Source organism: Ambystoma mexicanum, chromosome 5p, assembly GCF_040938575.1.
Source record: "Ambystoma mexicanum isolate Mex_15411 chromosome 5p, UKY_AmexF1_1, whole genome shotgun sequence".
NCBI classification, from domain to species: domain Eukaryota; kingdom Metazoa; phylum Chordata; class Amphibia; order Caudata; family Ambystomatidae; genus Ambystoma; species Ambystoma mexicanum.
Window position 1 is genome coordinate 1,111,980,947 of NC_090930.1, and position 26,704 is coordinate 1,112,007,650.

The 26,704-nt window shown below is 46.5% G+C and overlaps 1 protein-coding gene across 2 annotated transcripts in view; it reads right to left on the reverse strand.

The window, feature by feature from the left end:
* Positions 1 to 26,704, reverse strand: part of KDM1B (lysine demethylase 1B) — a 1,796,634-nt gene that overhangs the window by 1,697,816 nt on the left and 72,114 nt on the right. For both annotated transcript variants that reach the window (XM_069613586.1, XM_069613587.1), the window contains exon 3: positions 8,236 to 8,360. In XM_069613586.1, coding sequence (XP_069469687.1) covers positions 8,236 to 8,360 — 125 coding nt within the window. The remainder of the gene's footprint in view (positions 1 to 8,235; positions 8,361 to 26,704) is intronic.

Below are 26,704 nucleotides of genomic sequence, written 5' to 3' on the forward strand. Positions count from 1 at the left end.
AAACGTCCGCCCAACTGTCGTTCAAAGCCCCATCGTTTACGCAGCTTGCTTTTTCCAGTAATTCCCCCTCTGAATACTCGGGCTCGTACAGGTAGGCATTATTGTTGCCATTGTGTGGTAAACAAACGAAAATTATTTATAGCGATGGTACTGGTATCTGTTCACACGGGCTACAAGCAATGAAGGTAGCTCACCAGAGCACAGAAACGGGTCACAGAATACTCAAAGAAATACAGTGAGAGGAATGGAAAAGAAAAATCAGCTGTTGTGTGTTGTCAGGTTTTCACATTTTGTACCTCAAATTGGCTAGGTTCCAAGGGGAATAGGGTATGTCAAATACTATTCCAGGAAAGTTAGAAAGGGAGGGTGGTTAAAATATTAAATAAATTCTGTTTAGAGAGTAGAACAATTCCTTTTTTAGTTTGTTCTATTTTCCATGAACTAACTTTCATTTAGAAAGATGAAATGCCCCGAAGCCAAGATGGTGGAACACTTTCCCAGCAGTGATTGGTTTAGTTTACAGCAGGCAGCATTGTGATGTCATTTAGAATGCTCCTAATAATTCTAAACTGCCTTTCATTAAAGTATTCATTAGAATAGGTAATGTTTTTCATAGCTCTGAGATACCATACATTAAAGTATATTATAGTTTGAAGAATCTATAGTTTAGTTATACATCATAATTTTAGATTAGTCAATAACAAAGAAGGAGAAAATTACAGCTGAAGACTTCCAGTGAAAACCCCAGATGCTGAGTTGCTGAGTTCTCTTGCATAGCTTTCAAAGACTGAGCTAAGTGAATTCTCTACTGTGAAATATTCTAAATATGGACTTTTGAAATGAACTCAATTTAAAGACTGTAGAAGAGTAAAAGAAGTTCTTAAAGAATATTCAAGAAAAAGATTCAAATAATTATTTTTTGCTGTGAATATTTATTTTACATTAATCTAGACGTGCGGATCGTCACTGTCGTGTTACTAATGTATATAACTAACATTTAACAGTATTTGTTTATACAATTTCTTTCCGGCGCGTATTGCTATTTACTTCATGCGTGCGCGGATAGAAAAAAGGACCCTATAACGTCGCGGCCATTTTGTGGACTTCAATACGTTCGTTGTTTTTGTTTCCAGCGACGCACATTGTATGGAAAAGAACCTTTCAAGATACGCATTTAGTTTTCATATTATAAGCAAAGTTATCCTTCCCTTAGTTTTTAGCTTCCGCTTCGAGAAAACTATTGAAAATAATTTGAGACTTGTTTAAAGATATTAACGATACACGAACGTGAAGTATAGTCTCATTTTAACTAATCAAAAACGAGTGTTCTTTCAACTAAAAGGTAATTGAGAGCTGCTGACCAAGAAATTACAGAAAGACTTCTATTGAAGAAAACGCAACATTTATTTGCAAAAATAAAATAGTCTTCAACGAAAGTTCAGCAGGTAATTTGAAGAAGAAGAGTATATGTATATCATTCCCACAAGAGTAACATTATATCACTAATAAATCACATTGTTGTTTGGGAAATAGAGCAAAGGACTCCAGAAGTTAAGAGATCAAGAGAGAAGATAGATAAGTAGAAGAAAAAGAATAGCGAGTAACTACAGTTATCTTCACGCACCCGTTGATTCAGCCTAATAACAAATCAAGCTTAGACTACAGGTAATTAAAATAAATCTTAATGAAAGAATATCTGAAAGTGAATAGAAAACATAATATTAAGAAGTGTATTTGCCTTTTAGGAACCCTACTGAGTCGAAATCTTCCAGTGAGGACAGTATGAAGTACCTGCAGTGGGAGTTCTTGTCTTTTGTTGTTTTCTCCATTCCCCTTTCCCCTTGGGTTTGCTGGCCAATAGTTTTAAAGAAGCAGGATTGTTGAGCAGGCAGGCTTAGGGGGCTTGCTGGGCCAGCTTCACGCCTGCAGGATCCAACTACTTCAGTTTTCGTTTCCTGACAGTTGTGAAACGCTCTGTTTATACTTAACGAGGAAAGAGGCTTCCTGCCATTTCCATGGCAACACGTCATTAGCTAAGGCGCAGAGAATGTTGACACAAGACGTGCTTTGGCATATTGAAATGGGCGATACGCGTCTAGTGATGTCAGGCTCAGGGGCGGGGGATATGATTAAGTGCCGCAAATGCAGGTCACCCAGGGCAATGCCGCAAGTGATAAGATTATCACAAGATGGCCACACCCTGCTGTCTGATTTTGCTTGTGTTCAAGAGACGAAAACTCGGGTAAGGTGCATAGGAAATGTTTGTACGATCGATCGACTTATGGTTAAAAACACATGGCCGAACCATAGGGACAATAATATTTTTCTGACGAACCATTCCTTTAAAAATGTTGAATCAAGAGGCCCGTAGTTTGAGGACTCTCACACATGACGTGAGGTAAAGAAACTGAAGATGGCCACTGTTGGAGGAGTTTAGGGCTGCACACCTCATTGACCAGGGGGTAAATGATCTAAAAGGTGGATGAATCACTGGAGTACAGTTTTCTTTGGTATATGTACACCAGCGTTGTAAACTTACCTAGGATTCCCAGACTGACAAAGGGGAATATTCAAAGCAGGAGAATCTATGAAAGACACAATGCTGAGGAATGGGGACATTCACCTGGTGCCCCGCCCCTCCCTCTCTTAACTCCCATGAAAGTATTTTTATTAGTACCCACCATGGTGCCAGAACTAGAAATTGGTGCGTGCCCCCTGTTGTCCACTGCAGCCGGGGCTGTCAAGAGATTTGCGCAATATAGGGTAGTTTCTTGAGAACCTCACTTTGCTCCTGCAGTCAACAAGCCTCAACGGGTCTGTGAACCCCTTTTTGCCTGAAAACCCTACTGGGTGCCCAAGAGTCTTGCGGCCTGCAAACACTGTATGGTCCCTGAATTTAAAACATACAAACGCATATAATTGCAGTCGGAGGCACCAAGGGGCAGTTCTCCTGCATCTGTATTTTACTTTTGCAGCATGTTAGTGATAATTCTCATTTCTGTGCTAATTCCCTTCACCCTTAGAGACCCCCCAGCTCTTTTGCTGGAGTTTAGGAGTTTTTAATTTTAACCCTGGAGTGAGTGAGACCTCTTTATCATGTGTTTTGATCTGATTGGATTATAGGTTTCCTCTGTTTTTGGAGTCTGACAAAATCCATAGGTAACTACTTTTTATAGGATGACACAAAGCACCTTCAGTGCCGTGTCACTGAGAAATCCTTTGAATTTCTCATGAGGTTTAAATACCTTTTCTTGTCTGAACTACTGTTCCCAAGAATATTAAAGTGAAACTGACTTTACTTACCTTTTCTCTTTGTGGGTCCAGCACACACCATCTTATGTGGAGTGCTTGGGGTTACCTAGTAGCCCCTTATCCTACATTCTCATGTAACATGTTTTATGTTACCCTCCCTACTTTAAAAGGCTGTTGGCAGTGGTTTAATTTTCCTACCATTGTGCTTTTCTACCGCAGGCTGAATCCTCAGCTGCAGTATAGTACCCATGGGTGACTCTTGTCAAAACGGCCCTGGTCTTTTTTCACCATTTTCTGTTTGTGAGGTGTTTCTTGGGTTTTACTCTGTACGTCGAGGTGGAGTTTAGCCCTTTGTTCGTTTTGCCCCTGTCCTTTGCCTCCAAGAATGCCTGAATGCAACCAGTACCGATTGGCTGGCTGGCTGGCTGTCCTTTCAGGACAGACACCCTGCCGTGTGATTGACAGCCTAGGCTGTGCAGGAATGGGAGAAACCTGCTTAAAAGGCAAGGGTTTTGGTACTAGAGTCAGAGTCCACCACTGGGAGAAACACCAGACGAAGAAACTGTGACCAAAGCTTTCTGCATCCTCCTGGCCCTTTGAATTGCCCGGTGAAGCCCTGCTGCTGTGCTGAAACTCCTTTTTCTCATCGATAAGAGAAGCTCCGGAAGGGACGACTTCTTCCCCTTGGGTTAGTGGTACCAACTAACCCAGAGACAAACTCCACTGGACCATCTTCCCTGATAGGCTGTACTTCTTTGCTGCTGCAAGAACAGAGTGCCAGGGTTCAAGAAATCCGTAGTCGAGTGCAGCGTCTAAAATCAGGCCAGAAGCTCCAGGAGTTTCCCCAAGGACCCTCCAGAAGCAGGATGACCAGAGCTCGAGTCCCCTCACCAGATTGCAGGACCCAAGGAGAGATGGAAGCCCAAACGTTATCCAAGATCTGCGGTGGTGCCGTTTACCGAGCGCTGAAACCGCGAAGTGCCGCTAATCCGAAAGAGCCTGTAGCTGCCGACGCCCTCCAATTTGCTGCTGCAGAAGCCCTCCAGACGTCCTCCCTCTTGTCCCCATGACTGAGTCCCAGGGACCCAGGGACAGCACCGCTGCAATAGGACAGAATCCAGCTGGACCAGTCTTCTTTAAATCAGAGGTACTGTTTAGACTTGGGGTACTTACCTCAGTGTCTTTTTGAGCTGTGCTTTTCTCTGCCAAGAGTTGCATTGGCTTACCTTAGAGTTGATTCCAACTCTACTTTTCACAGGATTAACAGCTTGTCACCCTAAACGTGATTTCTACAAAACTCTCTAACTTTGTGCAATACTTTTTTTTATCTAGGAAATGCCTCAGCTCCATTGACTATGCTCCAATTGACTTTGGCTGTCCCGGCTCCCTGCAGACTCTTCTAGCCCATTGACCTTGATATTTCTGTCCGTCATAGGTGGTAACTAGTTTTAGACAAGTTTAGTTAGTGCTGGCGAAGGCTTGTCTAGACTTCATTTGACTATTTAAGTATACTCACATGCCCGGAGAACCTGTTTTCCTTCCTCTAACCTTTCCTTTCTGCAACCTTAGAATCTGCAAAGTATAACTAGTGATATATAAATGCCATTACTGTCCTTGTGAATGAAATCACCTCCGGGTGTAGGAAGTGTGCAAAAAGCAGATCTAAAGAGTATCCACTAACTTGTGCTGATTGTGGAAAAGAATTTTAAAGTATATTTGATTGTTACCTTCTTGCCATTTTTAAAGAAGGCTTATTTAAAAAGTGATGTTAAATAAATAACTATTTATAACTGAAACCTTGAGTGTAAGTGTTACTTGTATTTGCGAATTTCATTACTACAGCTCACATTTACCCCTCTTGAGATAGGCCTGGCTGCTCAGTCACAACACTAGCTGCTCAGTCATACTACCAACTTGTGTAGTACAGACCTATACCAAAAGGTGGGTTACCCAATAGCAAGCAGATCAGGGTTGTGTAGTCTCACAAAGTGCTACTACATCAATTCTTACCTAACAGCACACAGCTCCTTATGACACAGTGTTGCTGGGAACCCTTTGGGTTCTCCTTTGAGATTCTGTTTTATCTTAGAGTAACTACAGTTCTTAAGGATAGAGAGATACTTTGTATCTCTCCTAAAATTTTATATATTCTGAGGGATTGGCACACACCACCTTATCTGGAGTGCCAAGGGGATACTTAGTAGCTCCCTTCCCTCTGCTCCTGTGACATTTTAGTCAAATAGACAGCCTTCTAGTTATCGCTGGTGGCAGTGGACGTGTTCTACTGACTATTGTGTTTAATTGTCACCATCGTCTGTCGCTCCTCCATCGACTTACTGTTACCCCCTCCCCCGTCCCTCCAGCACTATCTGAAATGTCGTCAGGCCTAGTACGGTAGTCGCCTGTCTGTTTCCATTTCCTTCTCACTCTCCCCCTCCCTTCCTTATCTATGTCTTAGCTCTTGCAATACCTGAAATGTCGTCAGGCCGAGTACGATAGTTAATTTCACAGCCTTACTGTTCATGGCCTGTAAGAATGTCATTGTATTTTCCCTTGTTCCCTCCCTTGCCTTGAAGCGTTTTGAAACACATTGTTTATAGCGCTATATAAATAAACTATCATATCATATCATATATTCGTAGCCCTAGTTAGACACAATAGGGGCACCTGAGTACCAACTCAGGAGCTTCTTTCTTTTTTCGCCATTTCAAGCATGGTTGTCATTTGTTAGCCCTTCCTGTACCATTCTGGGAGGGGGAGATCTGTGTGAGTGTTCTGCCTTTGGTGGGAACCCTTGGGTGTCCCCGCCTAGGCTCCAGTGTGTCTGGATAGGCAGGAAGTGGGGGAGGAGTTTTTCACTCCCCTCCTCTTTGTCTGCCCGAGTGCCTGAATGGAACCAGCTCCCACTGGGGGTCTGGCTATCCTGATTGGACAGCCACCTTCCCCTATCTGTAAATTGCTGAGACAAAATGCAGAGCAGTGTGTGCTGAAACTGAATAAAAGGGGAGGTTCCCGAGGTGAAAGACAAGTCAACCACTGGAAATTGAAGTAACCGAAGAAGAAGACAACCAGAGACGCCTACAGAAGCTTTGCACACCGTGAAGCAACCACTGCTGTCCGGGCCCCGTTTTCTGCGCGACAGAGGATGACTCTGGTGACAACAGTCCCAAGACGAACTTTAATCAGAGCCATCTCCCGAGGTCCTGCGACTTTCCAGAGCTGCGGAACCCCAATACCAGCAGACCTCCAACCCAATTGAAGTGCATTGTCGTGGGAAGACCAAATCTGTCCAAGTGTTTGCTGAGCTCCAGGTGAACCTCCAGAGACACAATCCGACCCATCCAAGTCCCCTCCTCACAAGAGAGCAGGACTTCAGGAACCGAAGACGCTTTACCAGGTCAAACGCGTCTTTTGTTGGTGCTGCAGAAAAGGCGCCAAAACCGCACAGTGACCAGAGAAGTTGCTGAAATCCATGCAAGAGGCCCTCCCTCGAGACTGCTGCTAAGAGATCCCGTCCATTGCCCTGTCTTTCATCACCAGACCAAGGAATCCAGAGGTCGGGACCAACGCTGCCACATCAAGGAGAACCAAGACACAAACATTTCTTCTAACCAAAAGGTACTGTGGATAAAAAGATATTAGTTACCTTCATCTGAAAAGTCACTCCAGAGCGTTGGGCGTGCACATACAGGTGTCCAGGGCAGCCCCCCTCTTACATCCGACCCAAGCTGCTGCTTGTGTCCCTTTAACGAGCCCTGTAACAGGGTCTCTGACGTTGGTTGTATCCTCTTGCATCTTAAAGACTAGAGACTAGAAAATACCTGTAGGAGTTTGTTCTACTGCTTGTCGAGGCTTTGAGCCCTCTCTGAACTGCCTTTGGCTATGGTTGCATTTTGGACCTTAGAAGCCTTGCTGAGCGAAGAAACGGCCTCTATAACCTTAAGCTGTGTTTATATTACACTAACCAAATATTGTCCTTCCTAAAAGTCATCATCTTAAGCGAGTTTGCAGAGTAAATGTCTTTACAGTATTTCTTCTAAGATTTGCGAGTGCGCGTTATCACCGATAATAAGGTAGAACTGTCATTACTGTCAAAAGCTATAACAAAGGCAACTGCAAGGAACTACAAACTAAGCCGTGGCCTTTGTAAAGTATTCTAAAGTATTCCTAAGTGTTTTGGTTTAAAGTATTGAGTATGTAAAAGTGATCCTTGTGTAAATATAATAAATATATATTGTATACATTTATTGAGTAAGTGTTTCTTTGATGTGCATTACTAACTAGGTTCAGTGCACCTACCTACAGCTCACATTTTCCTCTCATGATGAACCTGACTGCTCTGCCACTCTACTAAGGTTCCATGAGCAGTACCGACTAATACCAAGAGTTGGGGAGGGATGTACAAACCATAGGGATAGTTTTGTGAAGTCCTACCTTCCAGAGGACTTTGGGAAAACTCCACTAACAGTTACGAAGGCCAAAAAACAATTCTGTTTACAAGACTTCTGCTAGAAACTTCTGACCTGATTTTTATCTGAGCTGAAACACAAACCTTTCGAGTCCTCCTGACATTATTTGCAACACATTTATGCCTTACTACCATACAGGTTCTCCCCTAAAGCTTGCTGACCTTTACTTCCTGAGTGGGTTTCTTCAATAGACTATTCTTTCAGACAATGACATCCAACTATTAAAATGCTTTTCAGTCCATGTACCACTAAATTACAGCACAGACAGTTTGCAAAGCACCATCACAACTTCTTTGGAAAGTAACTTTGCATCATAAACAGCTGTAACTGCATATAAAAGTCTCTTGGAGAGAAAGCGATTGCCAATGCTTTTTGATCCTCACTGAATAGTAATGCAACATTCCAATGCCAGAGACACACAACAGAATTGAGAGAAACTGCTCTTTTTCTGGTGCGAGAAGATGGTATTAACAGGAATTCTAAAGACTAAACGAAATTAAAATGATAAACAAACCTTTCAGCGGCACTTGCAAAACAAACCGGGTATGCAGATGAGCAGCCAGCCTTCTCACACTTTCTGTATTTCTTCTCCGATGGATCCTCCTCCTCGTCTGATTTGTCACAAACTTTTTTCTTCACCTTGTCCAAAAGAAAAGCAATACTTACTCTTTTGCCTAACAAACTTGGGTATAGTTTTTCACCATATCTAAGGCACTCGCTCATTACTATAAGCAGGCATCAAAATGTCAATTTGCAAGCTACTAGCCAGGCATAAAAAGTCATTCAACCCCATTTGTTGTCCACATGCTTACAGGATACTATTGCTTATTCACCAAGAGTCAATGATCACTTCCTAGTGGCTAGTTTCAATTTCTAGGACTGCTACAAGACATGCCAGATTGAAAGCATACGCCTTTTTACACTGCCTACGTAGTGGATGCCCAAGATAGTGAGCCTTATTTGACTGAACTACACCTATGGCAGCTAGGAACCAAACAATGATTAACTCATTTTTTGGTTGGGCGATTAGGTGCCAGGATTGAGATTACTTTAGAGCATTTGCATGCAAAATGTTGAAGGGGTCAATTTGTGATCTAAACATGAATAGCCTCACAAGTGAAGCAGGGAAGCGAACAGGTAACCAAATAACACACAAATACCATGGTTGCAAGGAAAAAAATTCTCTGTTTCAATTTCAGTAAAAGCACCCAATGAATATACCATGAAAAAACAGTGAACCACTGAGCCTGATCAAGGGGCTACACAATTCACATTCTGTAGTCAAGCATTACACTTTACTTTCTGCAATAGACATACATACCTAGTCAAAGTCATTCATCCACAGATTCCCCCCAAAATATTCTCGATAACTATAACACTAAGACTAAAAGCTACATATTGTAGGGGAGGACTGGTCCAAAAGACCCTCCTTGCCCACGTCTCCTCCCCAGGTGAGGGCCATGGCTCACTGGGCGTCCCCTCATACCACCCGGGCCCAGGTGGTGGAGGGTTCACCTGCTGACGACATTGCCCACACGTATTGATGCCCAACATATATCGAATTTAGCTAGGCCCAGAAACCATTTTGTCTAATCAAAGCTGGTGTGAGCTCTGCGCGCTGCAGCGCGGCCCCCCACCCATGGAGAGTTTCAATTATCCATGTTGCCACAGCTCCCTGGCAGATCCGCTGCAAGCATGTTCCCACGAGAAGGACGGACATGAGCTAACACAATACACTGACACTAACATTTCACCGTCCGCAGGGCATCACTGCTCCCAGAATGACCCGGTCAGCAGGGCCTGGGTGATGGGAAGGTCTGTAGAATGGTCCTCTGATGAAAGAGGAAGAGTACCCAGAGATAAATGTAAGAAACTACTTGTTGCATTCCCCCCATACACACCATGCATGCCAAAGATACCTGTAGAATTGTGTAGTTAGTGTACATAACAACAGCCATAAAAGACCCGCACATCCCGCGGTCCCGCGCCATACCTGAACTAATGCTGCTACAGTACACAAGAAGGCGAGGGTAACCATGCAGGGGGCACCAGTGATGGGAGTGCGAGAATGCACTCGCCACATATGTATGTTCAAAGCCCCTTGCATACCGCCACCGTCACATACGGTGGCGGTTCATTTTCTGTGTGCTGCACAAACCGTAATGCTACCTCACTTATTTGCAAGATGTATATGCATATAGTTTAATACTGTAATTGTTGAAATATTGTGTACTAATAAGGTGCTCGGACTGAACATAACTGAAATGCTTCCAGCAAAGTGAAATGTGTGTTCTCAAGTAATTCAAACAAATATTATAAAGTGTTCTAATGATTGTAATGTTTACACCTCCAAAAACCGGCAACACATGAGGAAGATACCTTTGCAAATATGTGCAAGGCCATTCCCCTCCCACCCTGCGCAGGCTGCCAAAAGCATGAGAACAGAGGCCCGAACCGCGCTGCCCCACCTCCCCCAACTAGGCTGGAGCCGCTCCACAGATGCGTAGCCCCCCTTTACAGCACCCAAGGCCACGGTCCGCCACCTGCATTATTTACAGCATAGCAGTAAACCTCTGCCTGAACCCACACTCCAAAGGCGCCCCCTCGTAAACCCCACAACCCACCAGATCATCTTAGACTTATGGCCCTGTACAACGAGGACACCCAACACTGTGGCAACACACAGCGACACATTTATAACCACATCTAACAAGACAGGGAGACTTGTACCGTCCGTCCCATGCCCCGAAGCTTAGCCCCTCAACCTATGGTACTGGTCAAAAGGACGCTGGTAACCATGCCCTGATGAATGACCATCAGACCTCTCACAAGGTGCATTCCTCCTGTGTTGCATTAACCTGTAAGATAACCTATTGAAAGATTTACTAAAGAGAATAACACTGTAATGACTGAATGACTGCGGTGTGCATGGCCTAGGGCAAAGAAGTCAGGAAAAGACATTCATCTCTGACACTGGACGCGGAGGCATACCAACACCGCCTGGATGAACTCTGCCAATTTGTCAGGCCCAGCCCTAACCACGAGGCTGACCAGTGACGTTCTTCTGCCACGACCAACCACCTCGCAGCAGCACCTATAGTTAGTCATCGCCACCCAATCCCATTGTATTTGTGCCCTCTATAGTATGTAGGTTTTTGATGAGGTTTTTTGTAATTATATACGCCTGTCTTTGCGATGTCAGACGGAGCGCTCTCGGAGTTTGCAGAGTTCTTTGCATGCCCTATTCTGATTGATAAACTCCCATTTAAGCTCACCCGCACTCTGTCTTGGCTTTATTCCCTACCTGGGAGAGTCCTTCATTGTCTCTCATTGCGGGGAGGATCGTGCTGGCTGGGGACGCACCCTTTCAATATACACATTTACAGTCAGATTTGCCACTATGCTACAAGCCACACGGGCTACATAGGAGTAGAGCACTCAGAGGTCGAAAGTGTTTGAGTATGTATACAAATCGTCTGGTGGTGGATTTCAGCAAGTAAGCCCTTTTGAAAAATTATGGGGAACACCACATTAATCATTAAGAACAGATATGAACGGTTAACAAACTTCTATATGGGCCTGTGCTCTTAAATCATCTAGTCCCCATACAAACATCTGCTAAATCAGGAACCTAAAAGACAGCATCACACATGCCCAGACAGCACTAGGTGCTACATCATCTCACAGAGTACAACCAAATGTCAACTTCAGAGTTTTTCACCCAGAATAATAATGAACAGCTCTACCCAAAGATGGCAATGGGTTGTGTGGGGCAATGGGGAATAATTTTGAAATATGAAATACTGAATGACAAACACCAGTGTTCGAATTAAACATGAACTTTGGTTCGGGCCATGGTTAAGTGGCATGCCAATGGAGGCGCTATATATCTGGCCTACCCAACAATGCTTTGGGCACATTAAGTGAATATTCCCAATAGGTCTTGCTAGTTCCAAAAGATTGTCCTGAAATTCCTAATTTCAAAACTTTCCTCAATAATGCTTGGGAGCATAAAGTCTAGCTTCTTCAAGAAAAATCTTGCATGTTTCTTAGACACAATCTTGCTTTTTGAGATTACAAAACAGTGATGTAAACTATAAACATGTACAATCTGATCTACACAGTGCTGAAAAATTGTTGTTTTTGCAGATTTCTTTTTTTGTTTGATGTTCACAATAAACACCCAAGTCAGTATTGCATGGTTTTCTTTTCTTACTTCTAATGGGACAAAAGAAGACACATTGTGTGATTGCTGCACTGAATGTGAAATATGAACATCTGCTGCAGCTAAAAGCAGGTTAAAAATAATTAAACTATCTGTATCCTTTGCATCTGTCAATGGATGGAAAAGAACACTTATTTTATTCGATTTAGGTTTGTTTTACCACGGCTCAAATGTCTGCGACGGAAATGACTGCATGAGAAATGTACATTATACATAAATGTCCGTACATTCCTCATGCAGACATCTGTGGTAAAACAATCCCAAATCCATACCAACACTAACCCCTGCCCACACCCCCAACACACCCCCCCACACCCTCCCACACCCCTACTTAACATTCATCACGACGCGCTTTGTCCCTGCGACGCTGGTTCCCTTTCACTTCCGTGATCGGGAACTGGCACCGCAGGATCCTTTTTTTTTTTTTCTTTCTTTTTTTTCCTTTGAGCGGTTCAGCTGCAGGGGAGTTCCCGCAACCCCCGCTAACTATAGTGTGCGGGGTGTTACATGGGACACCCCTACAGCCTTTGTTTTTCTTTCTTTTTACCTACCCCACTATATACCACAAAAAGTTTGAACTTTTGATAGTTTGAACTTTTTGTGGTATGTAGATTAGGTCTTTTGGTGGGGTAGGTAAATTGGATTCGGTTATTTTGGCCGAACCCTTTTAGATTCCATAAGAAATACGTTTCATGTTGAGGACTTTTATTATGCTAGCTTTACAATTCTTTTAAGTAGGTGTGATCTAGTGGTTACAAGGGCAAATTCGAATCCAGAAATTCTCAATTTTCATCCGAGTTCTTCATTTGAACACGCCACAAGATCTTCAGGTTTTATCTACCCATGCAACAGTTCAAAAATCTGTTGGAATTTGGAGCACTTCACAATAATAGATACATAATTAAACCCTACATACATATGTGGACTGTACAACACATTTTAAAATAAAGCCAAAAGGCAGAGTTTTTGCTTTCATGAAATTAGACACAGCGTCTCAATACAGTGCTTCAAACACTTAAGATGTGTACTTGTGGTGATGTTACCAATTGCAAACCCTGGCATTGTGCATTCTAATCTGGACTTTTTTGGGAACTGTTATAATGATTTGAACTATCTATTGCAGCACATATTGTTACATATTTCAAAAGCAAACTTCTGTTTATGATAAAGAATTTTTCTGGGCATAATATTCTAAGAACTACTACCTAAACAAAGTCCAAAAGGTTATAACCCTTAACCATCGGTTTCCTTTGAATCCCAAGCCATAGCAGTATTCCTTTTCTTGCATGTTACTATATAGAGAGTCCACTGTACCATTTCACTTATTACCGTCACATTGTCCCCCTTTTTTTCCTCGTTATTCATCTCAAACTTTTATTTGTGCGTTTGCTTCCACCTTGCAATGCAATGATACACTTGCACAAGGTGAGCCATATTTCTTCAGGTCTGCATTGGAGATGCCACATATATCTTGTTCTAACGTGTGTACTTTAATCATATCCTCAAACCATTCCGTTTGCCCAGGCGCTTTCCTACTTAGTCACTTAATAGATATTCTACACTTCATCAAAAGTATCAGTTGGATACATATGGTATTCAAGGAACTTTCATTTTTGAGGACTCCTACCAAACAGTCAGCTGGGTTTTCTGAGAAACCCAAGGGTGTTCTCACTTGTAGAACCCGGGGATCCTTTGTTCAGGTGGCCAGGGGAGGGCCATCGCGCTTGGATCCCTGACCCTGGGGTGGACGAGCGAGGCAGGATAATCAGGGCAGGGGATCCTTGGGGACTGGGGAGCGAACACCCTGGGGCGAGACTTGGTACCCACCCCCCTTTCCAATACACCCTTACCCGACATCCCCTCTTCTTTTTTGGGATACTGCCACCAAAGTCCCCTCCTACCCCAGCTCTTTCCCGTAAAGAAACAAAAGCGAAATCATCATGGGAAAACGAAACCGACCCTCAATCTCAATACAAACATAATTCCGAGGGGACACTACATCTCCCATCATGCTCTTTCCCATCTAACTACTCTAGGTTTCCCAAGCAGCACACCATCATACACAGGGAACCTACAATCCAAAGGATTGTCTCTTTAAGACTAAGCTCCCTTCAGAGGAAAGATCAGGCATGTCACACAGATAAGTTAATTGAGGGTCAGGCAACCTTCCCTCTTCCACACATGAAGCCTGTTAACCTGATGCAGTTGTAGAAAGGGAAGAGGCTCAAACTCAGAGGGTGATGAGCAAGGCACAGAACAGGTACTGGGAGGCTACATGGCTGAGACCAGCAGGGGATCCCAAAGTGCTGACACTCTGACAGTGAGGAAAAGGCGAAACACACAGGGGAGCCGTGGTGCACAGAGCAGGACCATGAACCCAGTGAAGCCCAGGACTGTCTGGTGGAGACACTGGCGTGGTCTGGAGCAGGAGCTCCCTGCTAAGTCTGCAAGGCAGCGAACGGAGGAGGTAACATTTTGAGGCGTCCGACCTTAAAGGCCCCCAGCCCGCAAGTTGGAAAGTGTGTTGATTTTCCCATAATGAAGCAGCTGCCTGGGAGTCCCTCAAGGACAGGAGGAGGCCATCACCCGGCTGGGAAGCCGCACCGAGACACGTAGAGCAGAATGGACATCTCCCGACTATGGCCGGTAAGTGGGAAAGCTGTACAGCCGGCTGGAGTGTAACCGCAAGGGAGAGAACCATTGTTTAATGAGACTTTGTATCGATGTCAAGTGGCGCGGCTTAAGAGAGCCCAGTGCTGAACTGTCTGAGAATCCAAGATATATAAATGAACAACGAAAGACTAAGAGCAATAGGTAAAGTGGTCACGTGCCAAGGGAAATATTGGTGCGGTTTCGGAAGTCTTCAAGAATCACTTTGTATGTGGTACCAAGAAATACAGAATCAATGTGGTTTTAACGCAAATGAAGAAACAAAGTAAATATATATTTGCCTAGCACAGTGAAAAGTAACTGAAAGTGGATGAAGTTCTGTGAACCAGATGAAAAGCATCATTGAACTTGCAGTCCAATAAATCACCCAAAGAGAAAAGACAGCGTGGTACTTGCGGTGCAACAGATTGTATAAGGTGGAAGAAAAGTAGCAAGTGAACTATCGCGCGTTTGACTGCAGGCACTTGTAAAATTAAGGAACTGTGGAATACAGGAACCAAGAGGCACTTTGTTTATTGTGAAGGAAGGTAATTGTGAAACTAGTACATTCTTATGAAAGGAGAATCAAGAATTGCTTTTGAAACTGTAGGAAGAGGCTGTGGTCTGGGAAAGAGAACCCCATAGAGAAAGAAGAGAAACCCGAGCCCGACTGAGGGAAGTCTGGCTTTAAAGCAACAGGGAGACCAGGACTAGGGTAAGGAGAAGGGGCCTCCTTGAACTGTGAACTATAAACTGAACTGAGAACCATGAACTGTGAGAAACATAAGAGATGCATTCAACAGCCAAAGTGTGGCCTGCTCAAAGAATTGTGTCGCTCATTTGTCAGAGACCCGAAAACCCTGTGCTTAAAACATGGGGAAGGGAGATATCTTGGACAGTACAGGAAGCCATTCTGGCATATGATTTAGCATCACTAATTTTTTACACCTCCCTTTACACTTTTTGTATATTAAAAGAGAGGGCAAGGTCAGGTTTTGTTACAATAGGCCATTTAACATCCACGGCCGCTCTACAGCTCTCAACATCCGTCGACTGTTTAATGTCATGTCCAGAATCGATCCAAATGCTAACGAGGTTGCGGTCACCCTGGATGCCCAAAAGGCATTTGATATGGTGTCCTGGCAATATATGTGGGCAGTGCTACAGAAAATGGGAATTGGCCCATGCATGCTATCCTACATTAAACTGCTATATACAAATCCTGTGGCTAGAGTCCTGTCAACTCCCTGATGTTGTTTCCCTTCACACTCCATAGGGGTACACGCCAGGGCTTCCCGTTCTCCCCAATCTTATTTGAACTAGCAGTTGAGCCCATGGCCGACAACGTCAGAGATAAACACGCCCGTAAGGGTATACAGCTCTGTGCCACTCCGGAAATTATATCATTATACGCCGACGACGTACTCTTGTACATCAGAGACCCTTCCGTACATTTAGACCCGATCATCCGAGATATAACAAAAATTGGCACATTCTCGGGATTTACCATAAACTATTCCAAGTCCGAAATATTCCCACTAATTACTGCAACCCCACATCCAGCCTGTGAGTTACCCCTTCGTTGATCTCCTGGAGGCATCAGATATCTTGGGGTCCAGGTATCCCTACTTAGATCCTCCCTACTGGCCGATAATTACGCTGCTACTGCGCAACTAGTAGAGTCCAAGCTAGCTCCGTGGCACAACCTCCTGCTCTCCTTATCGGGTAGGCTGTCATTAATCAAAATGATAATAGTGCCCAAGCTTCTCTATATTTTTGCGAACGTCCCGCTATGGCCCGGGAAACAATACTTCTCGAACTTGCACTCTGTATGCGCCCAATTCTTGTGGCACTCAGGCGCGGTCCGCAAGAAGTGGCAACATATGACCTTACCCTAATGAGAGAGGGGGCTTTAGTTCCCCTGACTTTACTCGGTATTGGATTGCTGCACAAACCCAACATGCCACACATTGGTATAACCACCAGGAACCTCCCCCCCACGTGAAACTCGAGAACCTGGCAAGTGAAGAGGTGAACATTATGTCCCCAATTCTTTATTGCTCATACCACACCGATGCCCCAGCAGACCCCATGGCCGCCACAACCATGCCATGGAGACAACTGTTGCAGCCTCACCCCGAACATCACCCATACTATAAATGGCTACCTATCTGGCACTTTCCGGGCCTTGTCCCCACACACCACAAACTCCTAATGCGACACTGGCTTGACCTGGGATATCGAGCGCTATGTGATCTATATCCCAAAGGGAAATTCATCACCCCGCAGACATGGCGACCTGGTCACTCCGGTTCAGCTCTTGAGCTGCTACAATACTTTCGAGCGGCAGTCCGTGCTATGTGGCCCTCTTACCCTGATGAACCCCCTGACTCACCTGAGATCTGCTACATTTCCAATTCAGCCGTAGGGAGGGGCATAACATCCTCGCTCTACAAAATGCTGATGGCAAAGGTGGCAGATGCACCCCAGACACCACGGGACACATGGAGCACCGAACTGGGCTTGACAATCACAGACGCCATGTGGGGCGATATGTGCATACACACACGCAGGGTCTCACTTAACTCCAGATTTAGATGCATGCAATACAAACTGCTTAACCGGCTATACTACACGTTCCACAGGGTGGGGAAATTTGCTCAGAACCAGTCCCACGCTTGCCGAGGTGCAGGTCTAGAGAAGCTAACCATACCCACATGTTTTGGTCCTGCAGTGCGCTTGTCCCATTTTAGGAAGCAGTCACCGGAGCCTTATCGGAGATAGTGGGGATCCAGGACGGCCTGGACCCCCTTGCTTTACTGTTTGGGATGTGGGAAGGAGCTGGGATGAAGAAAGTGTCCACGTTTTTGAACATGTAGCCATGGTAGCCAAAAAATGCATATTACGAATGCTGGAAGCGACGGTCCCCCATCGTCCTTCGAGATGTGGCTGAAAGCCCTCACCGAGACTCAAATGTGCGAGGAAAATTATATCAATTCCCTCCCCATGAACTCCCGCCCAATAAATGTGTGGAACGATTTCTGCAGCCATTTGAACAGTAAAGACGACATTGAACTGCTTTCTTCTCCCATGTCGGATGCACAATCTGAATCAGAACCTTGAACTAAGTAAAGACTACTGGGCTGCAAGTCCATTTTCCTCTGTATACCCCTGCACGTGTCAAGCTTTGTTAATCCCAAACATGTAACATTATTAGCTAATTTGCTGTATTACATGCCTGCTACTGTTTCTTGCCAAAAAAGTTTTAAAAAAAGAAAAAAAAAAAAAAAAAAAAAGAATAGGCCATTTATAACATGACTCGGGAATTGTACCATTACTGCGACAACACTATGTCACCTGGTACGATTCCTGCACCTTTACGCTGTAAATAGAAATGCAGACCCCCATTACTGCGACTAAGGGAAGCCAGGGTTGCGGGGGTATCCCCTGCTCCTCTTAGTCATGGTAAGGGAGTCAGGGGTCAGGAGTGTCCCACACTTCCATTAAATGGAGAGCGGGGGACAAGAACAAATAAAGCTCATATAAGACATCTATGCACCTTCTACTCCAAGGGGAGGAAGGGTGGGCGCATGTGAATCTAAGCAGATACAAGCATCAGAAATACGATTACGGTGAGTAATGTATCTCTTCTGAGGCTTGGGAATCTGCTTAGATCACATGCTATGCATAGATTAGCGAGCAGTGTTAGGAGAAGGTGGTGGGTTGTGAGAAGGTCCAATGGAAAATAGATGTTTTAGAACCACTTGTCCCACCTATGTATCTGCTTTAGTATGAGTGTCAATGCAGTAGTGCTGAGTGAAAGTGTGTACCGAGCTCCATATAGCTGCTTTGCAAATGCCGTCCAGCGGGACGTTTGCAATAAAAGCCAAAGTAGCACCTGTACTCCTAGTGGAGTGAGCTCTTGGTGTGAAAGGCAGTGTCTTGCTTGATAAGGAGCAACAGAGCTGTATGCATGCGACTATCCATCTGGGTATGGCAGTTTTGGAAATACGGTCCCCTTCTCTGCCTGGTGCTACGAAGAGAAACAGTTTGTCTGTTTTCCTAAGCGGTCTGCTCTTGTTTACATAAGGTCTGCCCTCCTTACATCTAGTGTGTGGGGTTTTCTCTCAGCTGATCTTGTTGGGTTCTGAAAGAAGGCCGGTAGCTCAATCGAGTGTTTACATGAAACTTGGAAATAAACCTAGGTGAAAACCTAGGGTGTGTTCTCAATACCAATTTGTTCTTTTGAAAGGCAAAGAACGGGTCTTGCACTGACAAAGCTTGAAGCTCATTGACTCTTCTTATGGAGGTTATCGCCACTAAGAAAAGTGAGATGTTTTAGGCTTGACTCATGCATAGGCTCAAAGGGGGGTCCCATGAGCTTTGCAAGTACTACGTTAAGGTCCCATCCTGGTGGTGGGTTGAAAATAGGAGGGTGGTTTCTCTTTACTCCTTCCATGAATGCCTTAATGACAGGTACTTTCCAGCATGATACTTGGAGGTTGATTCAAGGAATTCGGCGAAGAAATGGCTCAAGGCCTGCACGCCGAGAAGGACCCTGCACGAGCCGTGGCGCAGAAATAAACCTGCGCGGCAGGCAAATTCATAGATTTCCAGAGGCATCAGTAGCCATCGCACAAGTAACAGAAAGCTGCGTGAGGAACGCCCCAACACGCTTCCACACACACCTAAAACCAAGTGAAAGGCCAACACAGCGCAGGCCACCGCGGCATCCCTGGCCAAGCATCCAGCAGTGTAAAGAAATTGTGTGTTAGCATCTCGCCAACCACAGCCGCACCCCACAGAAGCCATGTGCCCATCCCACGCAAGCTGAAGCCCTACACTATCAAAATTGCAAACTCTCTCATAAGTGTAGGCTCCACACGTTTAAAGAACATGAATCCCCACACACCCTCTGAACCCAGCCCGCCTACATAATCACCCACAGCACATCAACCACTGTAGTGCACACACCGTCCCCGTGCACCCTCACCTGTAACACGCCGCTGCAGGCAGTCTCCTCCAAAAGGGCCCCCCCTTGCAGGCAGCCCCCTCCACAAGGGACTTCAGCCCTCCTCACCTGTGACACCCCCCCTGCAGGCAGTCCCGTCCACAAGGAAACCCCCTGCAGGCAGCCCCCTCCACAAGAGACTCCTGCAGGCAGCCCACTCCACAAGGGACTCCACCCCCAGCACCCCTCACCTGTGACACCCCACTGTAGGCAGCCTCCTCCACAAAGGAACCCCACCTGCAGGCAGCCCCCTCCACAAGGTACCCCAGCCCCCCTCACCTGTGAGCCCCCCATGCAGGCAGCCCCCTCCACAAGGGACCCCAGCCCCACTCACCTGTGACACCCCGCTGCAGGCAGTCCCCTTCACAAGGGACACCCCCCTGCATGCTGTACCCTGACATTGTGATACATCATTGCAACAAATGTGTGTTGTGCACCTGGACCGCTGTGTTGTGACATCAGCCGGAATATCCACAGGAACATGTATTCTGCAAACCAAAATAAAAGCATTCACCTGAGCCACATCCATGAGTGCTGCATTTGATCACACACTCTTGCTGGCAGTAACCATCTCCCAACATACACATGTGACAAGTGAATGTTAAAGTGAGGCCCTGCTGGCCATGTGGCAATGTCATGTCATCCATCTATCTATCCATCCCCACACACCAAATGTTTACCAATGTCAGAAGCAAACCTACCCTCAATGTGTGTGCCACATCAACCAACAATGGCCAGGTGTCTCATAGCCTGAGCCGCATTGAGCTGCTATTTTCAACAGAGATTCCCTAACAAACACATCACCGTTCAGGGCTTGTGTGAAGGACATGGCATTCACAGAGTGCACGACTCAGAGACAGCTGAATTGGGCAGCCACTGTGAATATGAAGAAATGCCACTAGTGCATCCCAGTGCAAGAGGCTGATCAACACCTGAGATAAGGATAGAGATACCAACTAACCAATACCACTAACAATTTCCTTCTCTGCATACACCTCTCAAACTCCAAATCAAACACAACCACAAACCTCTAGTGCAGCAAACTGCAAGAACTTCACCACACTGCAACAACAAAACAAAACACACACAGACTCGCACATCAGCACACGACGACTACCGGCCGCATACACCCCAGGCCCAGCCGACGGAACCACCGGGCTAAGGCTGCCAACAGCACATCACTGCTCTCTTGCACTATTCCAGCCTCCACCCACTAACCCACCCCTCCCTCCCTCCCTCCCTCTTTCAGAGCCGCCAGAGTGCCAGTGGACCACTCTGGTGGTGATAGTGCGCGGTACAAATGACCTTTAACATTAACATAATGATTACTGTCAAAACACGCGAGTGAAGGGGGAAATGCACTACATGTGTTTTACACAGCATTAAGTCATGTGCCATTATCCTGAACATTTAACACTCCCACAGTCACCCCGCCCCCTCCCTCCCAAACACAGTGAAGGTAGACACAGAGTGATGCAGCACATGTGAAAGGAAATACCATTAGACAGTGTACACCCCTATGCTTTCAGCCTGCCACACCACCACCGGTCAGCCACATATATGTATAGTGCCCATGTAAATAAACACATAAACAATACACATGCATGTAAGCAACCAGACACATGACTAACAATGGATAAAATCACGGCTACTAAATGGACTACCAAACAGGCACACAGCAAAAATAACTGCTACAAACAATGACTGAGTAAATAGAACATTATATTATACAGTAGTATTACTGCCATACAGACTGTCAAACAAAAAAATAGGTGTCCGTGTACATTTTCTAAATAATTATCCACATACACAGAAAGGTATGTACAACTAAAAAAATCAAATATATATCCATTAAGTCTGGTTATGATAAAATCAAAAAATAACCCTAAAAACTATGTACAAAATAACCATGGAGGATTGTCCAAGTAGTCCACTTCCAAGAACAAATAATTAAAAGGAAACTTACAACTATAGAACTATGTACAAAATAAATTGAGTATCGTCCAAAATGTCAGCTTTAAATAATAATTATAATCAAAGGAAACATACTACTACAAAACTATTACACAGGTAGCGGGCTAGTCCTCCTCATCACCAATCTCACTCAATGTCTGGACCAGGGCATCATCGAGCACTGTGTCCATTACCCCCAGGTGGGCCTCTGTTGTTTTCTGGAGGGCTTGCAGGGCCACCAGCATGTTCCTTTCCAACCCCTCTGCCTCCCTGCAAGTTGCCTCCAGGATGGCAGCCTGCCTCCTTGCCCGACGCAGTGCAACCTCCGCCCTGGCCATTGTCACTCTCGCCTCCCAAGCCCACTGTCTCTCTGCTCCGATACGCTGCCTGTAGCGCACAAACACGGAAAACATCCTGGTTCTCAGGTCCGCATTTGTGTCCTGCCCCCTTGTGATGGAGCACCCCGAGTATAATAGCCTCCTCCTCAGATCCTGCTGCTGCCATATCACCCAGTGCCCGCTTGTGTGGACACCCTCCGGGCTGATGACATTACCCGGGGGTGTCTGGCCCGTGCCCTGCTCCTGGGTGCCTGCTCTCCCTCTATTGCTGAAGCGCCTGTCATTGCCTGGATTGGCATGGTGACAACATCATCTGATCCACCGTCGACTCTCAAATCAGGCAGGGATGTTTGCTCAACTAGAAGGGTCGACATGGGTGGAACTGGTGCACAGGGGGCCCTGGTGTAACCTGGGCCGAAAGGCGTCCCGCAGGACGACTGCAGCACAGAGGAGCAAGATGAGGTGGGGAGGTCAGCCCATGCAGAACAGTCGAGACCAGGAATGCTGCTAGCCAGTTGAGGAGACGCCAGACATCATTGTGATGATGTGCAAGCACCCGACAGGAAGCCCGCACCTCATCACGTATGTCGCCGGTATGCCTCCCAGCAATGAGCAGCAGGGGTACCACTCTGTCCCAAATGGCAACAGCTGCTGGCATTGGGGTATGGGTCTGGGTGAAAGCATCTGACACCTGGGGCTGGGTCCTGGTTGAGGCATGCCGGCAGGTGCATACAGCTGTAGCCGCTGTTCCAGGGAAAGGATTTTGCACAGGTACCTCCACAGTGATCTGGGCAGCCTCATGCCCCAGGGACAGGACTACAGTAGTCACACCCATCTCACCATCCCCGCCTGACCCCATGGACTGGGTTACTACAGTCCCCTCCTACTCCCCCGCCATCCTGGGTGACTCCTAAGCGTCTTCCGCACTGGATGGCCCCTGTGTTGGCTCACCTGACCCCTGCTGCTGAGGAGTCCACGTCCACCTTCACCCTCTTGGACTTACCCTCAGCAGCTTTGGCTGGAGGTCCAGAAAAGGCTCCAGCCTCCTCGCTCCCCAAAGATGTTGTGTCCTGGAAGCGTGGTTGGGCCTGTGCCTCTGCCTGATGGAGGCATCCCTGCTGCCTTGCTCAGCAGCACCGTCTCTGCCCTCTTCTTCAACGCAACTGCAGAGAAGGAGACACAGAACACAAGCATCAGGGTAATACACCGATGTGTGCTTGGCACCAAAATATTTCACATGAAGTACACTGCTAAAGGGTACAACCATCATCCCCCTCCACTACTCACATGTACATGCAATGTACATACAGGCACATACATGTATGTCCAACACAACAGACAATCACATCCGGGGACATGGCACTGTCAAAACATATCAATCGCGCATGCTACACACACATGCATCATGTCCACATACACATGTCATGCACACACATCACAGTCCTCAAGCAGTGCTATGAGCAATCACATCAGAGTGCCCTCAACGGCAATCACGCAACAGGACTATGTCGCACATTGAAATGCACCAGTTACATCCATCCATGAGTGATGGCCAGTCACATAATCACATCTGTGACACATACACATGAACAGCAAGCATGCACATGAGGTTGCCAACACCACCTCATCTGTCATACTTGTCACACGGGCATGTCTCAGACACATGTAACAAACCACGTGCACGGTGTGAAATGCTGCAGTACAACACACAAAGCAAATGTAACAACATTGAAATGACACATGGTTCACTACACACATGTAGAGTACTGTCTGGGACATGCACGCAGACATCCGTACAAGACGCATACTTGCTGTAAGCCCCACGTGCACACTCCCAACATACATGATCATGCACATGCACTCAGAAGTCCAGCAACACATGTACACTCACCCGACGACTCCAGAATTTGCTGCAAATCGCTGACCTGGGTGTGCAGCACCGGGTAGAACTTCTCCAGGACCCGCATGTCGGTGTTGTTGAACCGGCAACTACGCTCCCCTCCGTTGGCACCGCTGTTGGCACCGGCCTGGAGGAAGCGCAGGGCCTTGTTGTGGGTCCTGGATTGTAGGTCCTCCCAGCACTTGTGCACGTGTCTGAAGTCATGGGATGCCACCCCCTCCGCGTTGATGGCATCCACAATCCCGTTCCAAATCAGCTTCCGTCCTTCCTTGCCGACTTTCTTTGGGGCTTTGGAGCAGTGAAGAGGGCATCATAATGCCCCAGGACCTGCTCCACCAGGATGTCAACTTCCTTGGCAGTGAAGTTAACAGCCCTCTGCCTTGCTGCCGTGGGGTTGCCACTTACCACTGATGATGTTGCTTGAGACATGGCAACCCCTGATGCAGGTGTGGGTGGGCAAGGTGGTCGTGCGGCTGGGCTGTGGAGCGGTGGTGATGTTGTAGCACGTTGGGAGGCTTCTGAATCAGCTGAGAAGGTCACAGGGCCATGAACAGGAGCACTAGCAATGGCTGGCAGGGCAGTAGGAGGCAGGTAAAAAGGCTCGTAAGCAGGAGCGTGGGTCTTCCGTGTCCATTGCGTGGGCAGCGGGAAACAGAGCAACGGTTATTCTACGCATTCAAAATTAGCGCTGACAGGGGAAATCAGAGGAAAGGCCCTCATCGCGCAAGTTACATGACACTCACTGGGCGTTGGCGTTCAGAATCGGGATAAAGAAGTACGTAGCAGAAAATCTGTCCGTACGTGAGAATTGGAGTGGACGGACGAGTGCCTTTCAGAGAATTTGGGGGTGCCACACAATTTGTTCACTACTGTGACAGTGCAAACTTCATATTTTGGTGGTGGATTTGCCTCAGCACTCGTGTACTTTTCTCTTTTCAGAGCCCAATGGTGAGTCGCATACGCATGATTTATACTCTGAGTGCCCCTCTGCATCGCGTACCTCCATTATTACCAGTACAATAGCTTTCCTGGGCTTCGCCTATGCATTTTTTGTGTTGCTGGGCTTTGCGTGCGTTTTTTAAAAAAAAAATATATATATATTTTTTTAAATGGGAGCTACCGAGGTGTCACGTACACACATTTTTGATTTTTGGGGTGCCAGTGCGTTACGCGTCCCGTATATTTTTTCACCAGGGGTAATGTCGAGCCTTGCTGGACCGGTTACGCTCACCTGGCTCCCACAGGGGCGTCGATCGGATCCCGACAGCTGCGGACTCCACCAACGTGATGCGTAGTGCAGAGATGACAGACTGGACTGGCCCTCCTAATCTCGTCTGCTTGATCTGTAGAAGTATTCTCCTGCAAGTGGAGAGAGGAGTTTAGCCACCCGTGGATTCTAGCTATGGCACCCCCTGGTTCTCCCCACCAATCACCTCCGAAATTCCCTTTCAGTAATCTCACCTTATATTCTTGAAAGATGAGCTCTCCATCCTGCGTGGATTGCAGGGGCGTGTAGATACCAGTTACTTCACTGGTTCGAAGGGGTTGGGAGAGTTCCGGATGAGTATTGACTCAGGTTCCTGGCGAGGACCAGTAAGTATACAGTTCATAGAGTTCAATATGTCCGATGTTCACTCTTGTCCCATTCCTATCTTATCTTGCAGCTGAGTCTGAGAGAAGTTGGTCTCATGGCAGCTAATGGCGTGCAGGTAAGAGTCTGTATTACCCGACGCTGTCCAGTAAAATGATGCATGTATTTGACGTGTTGTTTTCTCTCCGTTTACAGGTGTGGCGTATGAGGATGTGGAGAGTTAAAGAATAATGCCTCCGGTGGTAAATCAGGTAAGTCTATGGTGGCAAAAGAGATTGCATTTGTTGGCTCTCTCGGCTCACCTTGTTGTTTCTTTTGTCTCCTAGGTGCCAGAGTTCGGCGAAGAAATGATGGAGGCAGCACCGAATCGAAAGATGCTGTGAGGACTGGCGAGTAAGGCGCGGCGCTGCAGCTGGCGATACGACGCGTGCAGAAATAACCTTCTTTCCAGGCTCAGAGACGTGATGGATCTGGAATCAGGTGAGGAACTGAATAATGTTCGTTTTCTAACCTTGCCTCTTCTTTCCTCTTCTTCTAGGAGCTCCGGATTCAAGACAGGCGTGGCTGGATGCTGACTTGCAGGCACTGTGAGCGTTACGCTGCTGAGTGCAGAATAACGCGAAGCGTGTGCTGCTGTTCGGGCCTCCAAAGTAGTCCCAGGTAAGAAGTTCCCCAGAACCACACCCGAGTAAAAAATAGTCTCTGTAGTAAAATAGTCCAATCCAGGCCTCACGTTGGCTTGGATTCATTTGCAGCATGGTCTGCATGAGGTACGTAATGTCTATGAGCCTGGCGCCTATGCCGCCAGGACTGAATTCTATTATGAGCATGGTGCCTAAGGCGCCAGGACTGAACCCAGACAGCCCCCAGCCGGGCCTGCTGGGGTTTAATAAATATCTGGATGCCTGCTCCCAGGGCTGATGGGCTTGAACCGGATGCCCGGGGGTAGGCATCATGACAGGACCACACTAGTAGGTTTTACATCACGTACACTGCCCCCTCACTCAAATTGACCAGGACAATTGTTTGTTGTGCCTTCCATTGTACAAGTCCATCTGTACCATGAGTGAGAAGGCCCCAAGGGGGAAAGGTGCAGAGGTGGCCCGGGGTTGGGACGTACAGCAGGAGCTGGTGCCCCCACCTCCAGGGGCAGGGGACGTGCCCCCCCCAACAGGTTCAGGCACATGCAGGGTCAGCTTCTGTCTCCACCACCCAGGGTCAAGGAGCTGCAGCGGAAGCTGTCACCCCCCCCCCCCGGTACACGGACATACAGGGGCAGCTAATGTCTGTCCCTCAAAGGGGAAGGGACGTCCATG